The 10,303-nt window shown below is 35.4% G+C and overlaps 1 protein-coding gene across 2 annotated transcripts in view; it reads left to right on the forward strand.

Moving 5' to 3' along the window:
• The first annotated feature begins 1,222 nt into the window (after positions 1–1,222).
• Positions 1,223–10,303, forward strand: part of LOC111334621 (coronin-1A) — an 18,952-nt gene continuing 9,871 nt past the window's right edge. The window contains exons 1-4 of one of the 2 annotated variants that reach the window (XM_088732338.1): positions 1,223–1,641; positions 7,558–7,992; positions 8,661–8,780; positions 9,522–9,626. In XM_088732338.1, the coding sequence (XP_088588464.1) occupies positions 1,429–1,641; positions 7,558–7,992; positions 8,661–8,780; positions 9,522–9,626 (873 nt within the window). In that variant the 5' untranslated portion in view covers positions 1,223–1,428. The remainder of the gene's footprint in view (positions 1,642–7,557; positions 7,993–8,660; positions 8,781–9,521; positions 9,627–10,303) is intronic. The other variant, XM_088732332.1, reaches the window with a different exon arrangement.

Genomic DNA, 10,303 nt, shown 5'->3' on the forward strand with positions numbered 1-10,303 from the left:
AAATTACTTCATAAAACGTGATAGCATTTTGATTTTTTAGTTTCTTTTTTCTTCAAGAAGTCTGTGTAAGCGTTATGAGGGTTATTGGTAGATGTATCTCGCTATTCAGAGCGTTAAGGTATTTCTACCTTGCCAAACATGTTTTTGTCATTGTCGTGAAGAAGAATACTACTGGGGGTCTTGCAAATGCACTTGAGATGGAGGTCGTCATAGAGGTCAAAATCCGTGGAAACCGAACCGATTAGTTTTAATAACGTTATTACAGGGTCTTTTAACGGTCGCGTCTTGACGTCATCCTGCAGTAGAGTAACCATATTTGGAATGCCAAGGCTGATTCTAGTCTCGAGGAAAAATACATAGAACTATTTTGATATGACTTTTGTTGCGATATCTAAGTGGATGAGTTAAAGAAAACTGACATTTGCAATTTTTGTCTGCGAGAGGGATTTGTCTAGTGCCATATATAATTTCACCTTATTGTAAAAGTTATTGATCTGTTTTAATCCGCTCACCAAACGATCATATACCTAAACTAATGGCATTGAACAAACATTGGAGTGGAAAATCGATGTTCCGTCCTTACAAAACAGCTATCTGTCTGCGATAGAGACTGTTAAACAGCGACTTAGTTCCTTTTTGTTTTGTTTTTTTGTTTTGTTTATTTGTTTTGAACTTTGCTCAATGGCGTGAATTTGTGATATTTTGTCGGAATTCAGAGGACAATTAGGCCAAAATATACTGAGCGACACAAAATTGTGGATTTTTTATTTTTCTTGGTCGACCTTGGGATAAGCTTGTGATTCGCATTTAAATGACAAAATTAGTTGAACAGCTTATTTCCAAACATCCTTGTAGCGAAAATTATCTATAATGTATATTTGACTCAGGCGAACAACCGACTTCACACTGAGTTGGTAAGTTAAAGTCGATGTCAAGTGACAAATAAAAATAAAACTCCAACTTCGCCCTTCTTGTAAATGATCTATGACTAAAAAGATATAAAATACACGTTAAATGTGATGTTATATCTTAGCTTTCAACCTCAAATAGAAATCAGAGAGATGAAAAGTTGGAGAAAACGTAAACAGTTCGGTATCTGCAAATTTTTCACTATACTTCTTCGTTCGAGGGACGAGGAATGTTTTCGCGCGTGTTTAATGAACCAATAACAATAGGTCTATTATCATATTCGGAAAAATTAAACCAATCACAACACGGCTTTCATGGGCAGAGAGAAGGGGACCAGAGATATCACGCTAATTTAGCAACTGATTGGTAAGAAGGCTTTTGGAGTCTTTTTGCCGTGTCGGATCAAGTTGTTTGCTTAGAGCGGTGTATGTGGGGTTAGAAGCCTTAAGCGACACCTGCAAATCCAAGCGGTAACACAGTCAGTTTTGAAACAATAGCGTTGTTGACGTTTCAGCGAACATGTCCTCCCGGAGTTCGTTCAAAGTGCCTCGCTCGTCCAAGTTTAAGCATGTATTCGGCAATCCTTACAAGAAGGATAAATGTTACGAAGCCATCAGGTTATCGACAAAATCGACGGATGGAGGTAGTCATTGTGCAGTAAATCCTAAATTCATTGCAGTCGTGGTTGAATCGAGTGGCGGGGGACAATTCCTTGTTCTACCGCTTGAACAGGTACGTTTTACTTTATTTGTTGTTATCAATCGATCGTTTTTTATTGCTTAAAAGACCATATGTTTGCGTGTCAAGTTTGCTCTTTAAATCATTACTTGGTTTTCTGTTTGCTGAGAATTTTCTAGCATACACGATTTCGTTTTATGCTTGACAAAACATTAGCAAAATTTCGCGATTCAGTAGAACGCTCAGATCCACAACCAACATAGCTGTGGAGCGCGTTACGAATTTGCTGTATGCAAAGCTGAATGTTTTCGTTTCACATGTCAAAATAAAGAAGGTGATGCCTCCTTTCTAGCCACATCGACTGGTGTGTATATTTTAACTTAAAATCTGCCAGATGTGGATACTTTTTTTTGAGTAATCATGCTTCAATTGATGTGTTGGCTGCAGTTTAAAAAGTATTGTGTTCCTAATGTCAATTCTGACGTAAAACTGTGAGAATGGAAAGTTTATCGGTTGTTCAAAGAAAGACAGAAGGTGTTTTCTCATATTATTTCTACAAAGTAGCACTTTGATTGCATCCACATCTTAAGGAAAAACTGTGCAGTTTAGCTACAGGAAGCTTTGTGAATCCAGCTTGCTCTTCGCATGATTAGAAGCCATTTGATTTTATGTTTCCAAGTCTTTTATCCGTAACAACATGGTCTTCCGCTGCGACTGAGCAATTATTTTGTTCTTAATGCTAATTTGTGTTCTCGAATGTGTGAATGTGTATTTTTCGTAAGGTGTGACATTTCAGAGTTATCGGGGCATGAAATATATGATCAAGTTAACTCTCTATCGCTTTCTAGTAAGAGTCAATTCGAAACCTGTAAGTGACAATACCAGTAAGTCTCTTAAATAGTACTTTTCAGGGGCGACGTAATGTCAACTTTGGTTAACTTTACAAGCTCCTTTAATTTACGGACTTGTAATTGCGCAAGCACGATTAAACAATGAAAAGAGAGCTCCATTGTTGATCCATGAAAATTAAGTTGTTTCCAGTCTAGTTCCACAAGCAGATCGGCCAAATGTTTTTGGTTGATTGTAGAGATTGGCTCTGAAAACTTGCGTCAAGTTGATAGATCAGAAAGATAGCTTTTGTTATCACAATGTCAGGGGGTGATAATGAGATGTCTGGGAGTTTAGAGAAGCTAAACTAAGTCGGAGGCTTCTACTTCATTAGAACTAGGACAGATATGTAAATCAGTTAAACTTTTTAAAATGCGTTCTTTCATACTTGAGACAAGGAAATGAACTATTTAAGGGTTAAAGCCCTATAATTAAATACAAAAGCAAGTCTGAGCCTATTTTAGGTCATCAAAAATACTTTTTAAGATTGAAAGAGGAAAATAACTCCAGTGGTCATGCTTGTCAAAAGGTTTATGCTGTTTTAAGAAACTGACCCATGGAAAACCGTTTTGAGTAGTATATTTGTAATAGTTATGCTTGTGGTGTTTTGATATTTGTGCAGTCATATTACAAACAGTTAATATTGATTCATGTTTGGTTAATGAATACATTACTTTTTGTACTTTTTGTTGAGTTCTACGGAGTAGGCAGCTACTTAAACTACTACATAACTACTTCTTCGTAGGCACCATGCAAAGCTGTCTATCTCTGGGGACTAAATTGGTTTTAGATCGCAAATGTCTTATTCTTTTTCCTTTGTTTATTGTTCTTTTTCAAACAGCGCTATAGGTAGTAAAAATTTTGCGTGCATTTTTTTTGGAGTCATTTTGTAACATTACATAACATAGCATGTATTGAAACCGTATTGTTCATTGTAGTTTGTACAGTTTTGTCCAGTAAGTTCCACTGTATCTTGTCATATTGCTCCATGCAGCTTTTTCGCCACTAGGCAGGGACTCCAGTATCACAAATGTAAGTTTTGTATTATGTAGTTTTCATCATTGTTTTCACTGTAGTTTTCCAAAGTGTATTTAGCTCAATTTATATTGTGATAGGTTTTCGTTCACTATTTTCTTTACAGTTTTAACTGTGTCGTTTCACTTCATTTTGTTTTGTTTCCTTGATCTATGCCGGCCACTGTCATCAGTTATTGAAATTAAAATATTCTGAAACTCGTGTTAAAAATTATCTTGGAGTTCTCCCTATTGAAGAATCAGTTGCCCAGGGCAGTTGTAAACAGTCACTGTAGAAGTGATGAACTTGTACAACAACGAACAACAATAACAACAAATTTGTTTAAGCTTAATAAGAAAATTATAATGCTTGGGCCCGCAAGTAGCTAGGGCTATTCAAGGCATGCACAAGAGAGGAAAATAAAAGGAAAAAAAAAAGAAAAGAATTCTATAGAAAGTGAATATTTATAAGTAAAATTATAATTTTTAGATAAGAAATCCTAATATAAATCTAGTTTGCCATGTGGCTTATAGACAGAATGAAACAGGAGGGCAGACTGTAGTACATACTGGAAGTACACACAGCTATAATTTTGAGAATTGTACTCTAATATCAGCAATTCTTATATAATCATCCTCTTTTTTCAGAATTTCAAAGAGTTTTTCCTTTATTGCACTTTTAAATTGATTTTTGTTAAGTGTTTTGATAGGAAGTGGAATACTGTTCCAGATCAAGGTGCCAGAAATAGAGAAGGCTCTCAGTCTTCATATTTTCAGTTCTAACTTGTTCAACATAATAATTTTCATTGGTAACAGATCTAGTCTGGTAACTGTGGACAGAAATTCGTGGACATATTGTTAATGTTATCAGGAACGAGATTATTGTGGACATCATACATTAAGAGGCTCATTTGCTCAAAGCACAAGAATGGTACTGGCAACTGTTTATTTTGTAAGAATAATGGAACTGCATGAGCTCTTGGATCAGCAAAGAACATTAGCCTAAGGGCTCTCTTCTAAAGAACTAGTAGTTTGTGAAGATGTACTTCAGCAGTGTGACCCCATGCAAGCCATAGCTGATATAGGGTAAGATTAAAGAGTGGTATAAAGTGAGAGGTACATGACGAGGAACAAAATGTCTGAGTTTGGCGATGATTCTGATTGTTTTACTGTTTTTCTGACAAATGTAATCTACATGAATTTTCCATGAAAGATTCAAATCAATGAGTACAACAAGATATCCAATGAAGTCTTTCATTTGTAACAATTGACTGGTGTTTGAATTGCTATTTACCATGTTAATATCAGGATAAAAAGGAGTAGTCTTTTGGCGTGAGCGAAAGATAATATAATTGGTGTTTTCGATGTTCAAGGTTAATTTATCGACAGCTAGCCACGAGGAAACTTTGTTAAGTTCTTCGTTAATCTCAGATTCAAATTTTTTTTAGATAGCCGTTTGCATAAATTAAACTAGTATCATCGGCGAACAAGTAAAACTGGAGTTTATTTGAAGACTTATATATGTCATTTATATACAAGAGAAAAAGCAAGGGTCCCAGTACAGAACCTTGGGGTACTCCACAGAGGGTTTGATGAGCATCAGATATATAACCATTGACGGTCGAGGGTCGTATACTGTTTACGACCAATTAAGTATGACTTAAACCAATTATTCACTATACCTCCAAAGCCATAATTTTCAAGTTTTGAGTGAAGAATTTCATAATTTTAACGGTGTTGAAAGCCTTTTTCAAATCAATGAATAAACAAAAAGTGAATTAATTTGACCGTTATCAAAATTAGTAAAAATGTCATTTAGGATTTTTACAACAGCGTGTTGTGTACCATGCTTACTAGGGCAGGTTTACTTTATTGTAAGTGTCAGCTTAGTACAGGGTTATCTACCCACCTCTAATAAACAAAATTTTCCATGCTTAGCTTTTCTTTTTTTTTTCAGGCAAAGATTAGATTAGATTTTGGTGCGCACAGAAAGCTGCGTAAGCGCCAGTTGCTCGACATACCTGCATGGCCCGTGCAACGAAATAGCTTCATGGGATTGAAAAAGTTTCAGTTACAGCAAATTATACAAAAATCTACACTGGTAGAAAGATTTAAGCTTACATCTCATCTAACATTTAAAGTGTGTTACATGCACGAATGACCAAAAAAATGTCCGCTAACAAAGCATATATGAAAATAGATTCCCAAGTACGATATATGGCACGCAACAAAAATGTAACAACAAGCAGTTACCCATTTTAACTATTATTTAATTAGTTTTACATTGTTTAATTTATTTAGGTTAAAGATTAAGTTAAGCAGTTCATAAGGCAGGCTTACAATCCTTCATGCTGTGTAAGTGATCATCGTCTTGATCAACTTCCAATTCCAACATCCGCCGACTGAAGACCACAGCACTTGGCTTTTTTGATTTATCGCATTCTTTCCTTGTACACAAACTCTTCCGGAGGACTCCATAGCAAACTCTGTATTCTCTTTCTTCTTCCTCTCTCGATTATCGTCTTTTTCATCTCTTTCTTCTCTCCGGATATCGCAAGGTCAAAAGGTCATAGCCTCGTCATATCATAGCTTCCAAAAGTTCAGTTAGCAAGCCACGAGGGTATGCCCTCGGGCAAATCTCCTTTTGTACTTCTCACAAGCCAGCTTTTATACATTTACTTTAGTTATCTAGAATGTTCTATTACTATTTATAGCGTATTACAAGTTGTACTATTTTTGGAAACTGCTGAGTCACATGAAAGAAGTTTCTGGAATATTACAGATTATAGATAATTCTAGAAAAGTCTGGGATTACGTGACAGATTCAGTAAAAATAATTCGATCCTCATAACAAGTGACATATCAATGCTTGCAACCATTATGTTTTATGCGAACCTAGCAAACTTTTAAACATGTTCTCTTGTGATACCTGCGAAAGTATTCAGTATAATTACTGGTAAGATTTTCGTGGACAATCTGATCGATTTCTCTTACATTGTGTGCTGAGACTGAAACTTTTCACCACGGGCAAAGCTTCTTCGCACGGCTCAAACAAACAGCGAGCAACAGAGCTTCTTGTATATGTCCGTATTAAAACACGTGAAAGGAATCCAAAGCACACTTCACTCTGATTGGGCAGGAAAAAAAAACAAAGATTTTCTAGCACCAATCAGATGCCAGAACGACTGTGACTGTTTGGAACTAGTCTTGTAAGACAATGTCCCCAGGGGCTCTTCTGCCCTTAACTTGAAATCGACTCACAGCCCCTGGGTCTCCAAGGATGCTACCTGTTATAAATGATATAACATTTTGTGAAGGAATATTAAAATTAGGCATTTTAAGACTTCGTGTGGCTACTGATAGAGCACAATTTTTATAGCATTGGAAAGAGCTGGAGGTTGTATAATAATGCTTGAAGGTAGTGTTGCAGATAATTTGTCTCACATGCAAAACAGAAAACCTGCTGCATCCCACATATTTATGATTACCCTGTTCCACAAGGGAACGATAAATTATTCAAGAATGTAGTGACTAACTAACATTGAACTAATTATTAAATGGCAACAAAGAATCATAAAAGAACAGTGATAATTTATAGGGGCTGGCTCAAGAACCCCAATGTTTCTCTATACTCTAGGCTCTAATAATGATTAAACTATGCTTCTTTTAAGTTTGTCTTCTATTTCTTGTTTCATTGAAATTCCATTTCATTGAGTTTTGTTTCAAACAACATGGCATTATGCATTCTAGGGTATTCTGCCATTCCAAGAAGCTGAAAAAATGACATCTGATAGTTTTTTTTTTAAGCAAAAAATCATTTGTTTCAAAGGCATTTGTCTTTCTTTAGTGTGTAATATTCCACCCATTAATCTACAGTGGGAATGTCAATCTATGAAGATATTCTGAAATAAACAATAGGTGACTTCAGGTCAAAACTGGGTAAAGTTTGGCATTCTATCCCTACTCATCATCACTTACTCACTCATTTTGATAACATGTGGCTTTGCTTCTTACGGGAGGCAGTAGTCACAAAATTGAATCCTGAGTTGTTATTTCTGTCATGCAACAGGTTGGACGTGTTCCTAGAGATGCTCCTAAAGTAACTGGACATTTACGACCTGTTCTTGATATTCAATGGAACCCTTTTAATGACCAACAAATAGCTTCCAGTGCAGAGGATGGTTCAATCAAAATATGGCATATTCCTGAAGATGGCCTATCAGTGGACCTTGATGACCATTTAGTTGATCTAAGAGGGCACTCACGTAAGGTCAATATTATTCGATGGCATCCTTGCGCTGAAGGGGTGATTGCTAGTGCTGGCTATGACAATGAAGTTAGAATTTGGGATATTGTGGATGACAGAGAAGCAGCAACAATACTCAAGGGACATCCTGATACAATTTTTTCACTCTCTTTCAATTACAATGGTAGTTTACTGGCTTCCACTTGTAAAGACAAGAAGGTACGAGTAATAGATCCCAGAGCTGGAAGACTTGCAGCGGTAGGTACTAAATAAATGTAATTCTGTATTACAAATTTATCAGAGATATTAGATTCTGATTATGTTAGTTATTTCAGATGGATCAATAAATCAAGCCAAAACTGGTCTAAAGTAGTGATATACTATCATGTTGTCCTACCCAGAAGAGAGTTCTGATTGCTTTGTATATTTTGTAAATATGTATATTTTAAGCGGAGGTATAGCAGACGACATCATTTGTTTGGAACATCTTATTGCATCTACATTGTAGCTGTATACCAAGGATCTGTTGGTATTGTGAAACCATTACAAACTGTTTAAACTAATGTGTGACCTTTTTACAGAAACAATTAATTAGTTCTGTATATATACCTGGAAGGAGGAAATTATGCATTCTGAAAGCATTTATTCATCCTTCTTGAATATAACCTTCATGTCTATATTAACAACAAGTTTTTTTTCTTCAAAATGCATCCATTGCAGAGATACAATACTTGTGGCATATCTGTGCTACAGGTATGACCATGGAACATAATATGGTCTTAACTTCCTTGTAATCCTTCAAACTGCTGGAAAGTATACTTGTAATTTCAAAATTGTTTGGGACAAAGATTATCCTTAAAATATATGACTTTCTTGTTTAACTTAACTCTAGAATTTGTTTGTTTTTTGTTTCGTTTTTTTTTCAGCATGGATTGGGACACCCTGGCAATAAGAGTTCTCATGTGGTTTTTCTTGGAGATATGAACATGCTATTTACAACAGGATTCTCAAGAATGAATGAGAGACAAGTAGCCCTCTGGGATGTGGTAAGGAATTTCAAATGCTAAATTTTAAACAAAGAACAATGGTATTCCTCTTTGTCACAAAAGTGGGGCATAGAAAAAATCTTAGATAGAATTGTATTGTGGGCAAGGCTCAAATGACCATGGGCTGTTTAGCATAGAATCACATAATTGAATAAATCTTACATTCTGATTGGTTGACAAAGAGAGGTAGTTAGTATGGAATTGCGAGTTGAAAACAAGGCTAAGTGATAATGTTTTGCATCCCTTGTTTGGACTCAGGATAAAAACAAACAGTATTGTTGTTGTTTTCTCTTTTATTCAATCATGTGATTCAAGGAAAATCCGTTACCTGACTCATGAATTCTGCATTGAATTGCACCTGAAAACTGATATTGCACTCATTGCTTTGCCCTTTGTGTAATATAGGTTTTCACATGCAATTTGATGCAGAATTTTCTAGTATGGTAATTAATTTTCCCATAGAATTCTCTACACTTGTCCAGGCCTTCATGTACATATAGTTCAACATGGGGTTTTCTGTGGCTCAGTGGTAGAGGGTTAGAGCACAGAATCGTAGCATGTATGATTCACTTTCTCATGGGAAATTAGATTTAACTCAAGTTAATAGCTAAAACATTTTACCATCTTTCCTATTCTTTTCAGCTTTTAAGTAGTTCTGTAAGTGTGATAAATGGGTCCTGTCACTTCAAAAATTACAAATATATGAATTTATTAAATATATTTTGTAATTTTTTATAACAGAGAAATTTGAAAAAAGATATCAAAATGGAGAGTGTGGATTCTTCATCTGGAGTTCTGCTACCCTATTATGACCATGACACAAGGATTGTTTTTCTCGCTGGAAAGGTAGTTGTCAAAGTTATTTTCATGTGCATCTGAGCAAAAAATAGCTCAAGCTACTCAGTCCATTAACCTTAAGTTTACACCCTAACATCAGTGTGCATATTCTCCATACTGTTCTCTATAAATTTCCCATGGTTTTGACAAGGAGAATTACAGTAAAAACCCGCCTACAAGAACACCCATTTTCGGGGTTCAGGCTGATTGGGTTCTTACATATCGGGTATTTTAGTTGAAATCAGCCTGAAAGTGTTCTCAAGTGTTCTTAATTTTTTACTTCTAAAAAAATGTAAGGGATTTACTAACTGTGATGAGATACATAATTTATAATTGTAATTATAAGACTTAATTCCAAATACAGTTGTTGTACATTTGCTATACACAGCAAGTGAAATTATACTAGCTTTTATACAGAGATCTTAGTGCAATACCACAATAAAGCTACAGACACTGTGTTCTATTAAACTGCAAAGGGAAGAGTTTTTATAGATAAGAACAATTTTCAATTTTCAGGCTGAATGTGTTCTTATATATATATATTTATATATGCTCCTTTTTGACCAAATTTCAGCCTGGGTGTTCTTAATCCACATGTTCTTGTATGTGGGTTTTTACTGTAGTTTAGAAATCAAGAACTTCTTTAGTTGGTGATCATTTTCTCTATTCTTATGACCCTTGATGAT

The sequence above is a fragment of the Stylophora pistillata genome, chromosome 1 (genome assembly GCF_964205215.1).
Source record: "Stylophora pistillata chromosome 1, jaStyPist1.2, whole genome shotgun sequence".
Classification (NCBI taxonomy): domain Eukaryota; kingdom Metazoa; phylum Cnidaria; class Anthozoa; order Scleractinia; family Pocilloporidae; genus Stylophora; species Stylophora pistillata.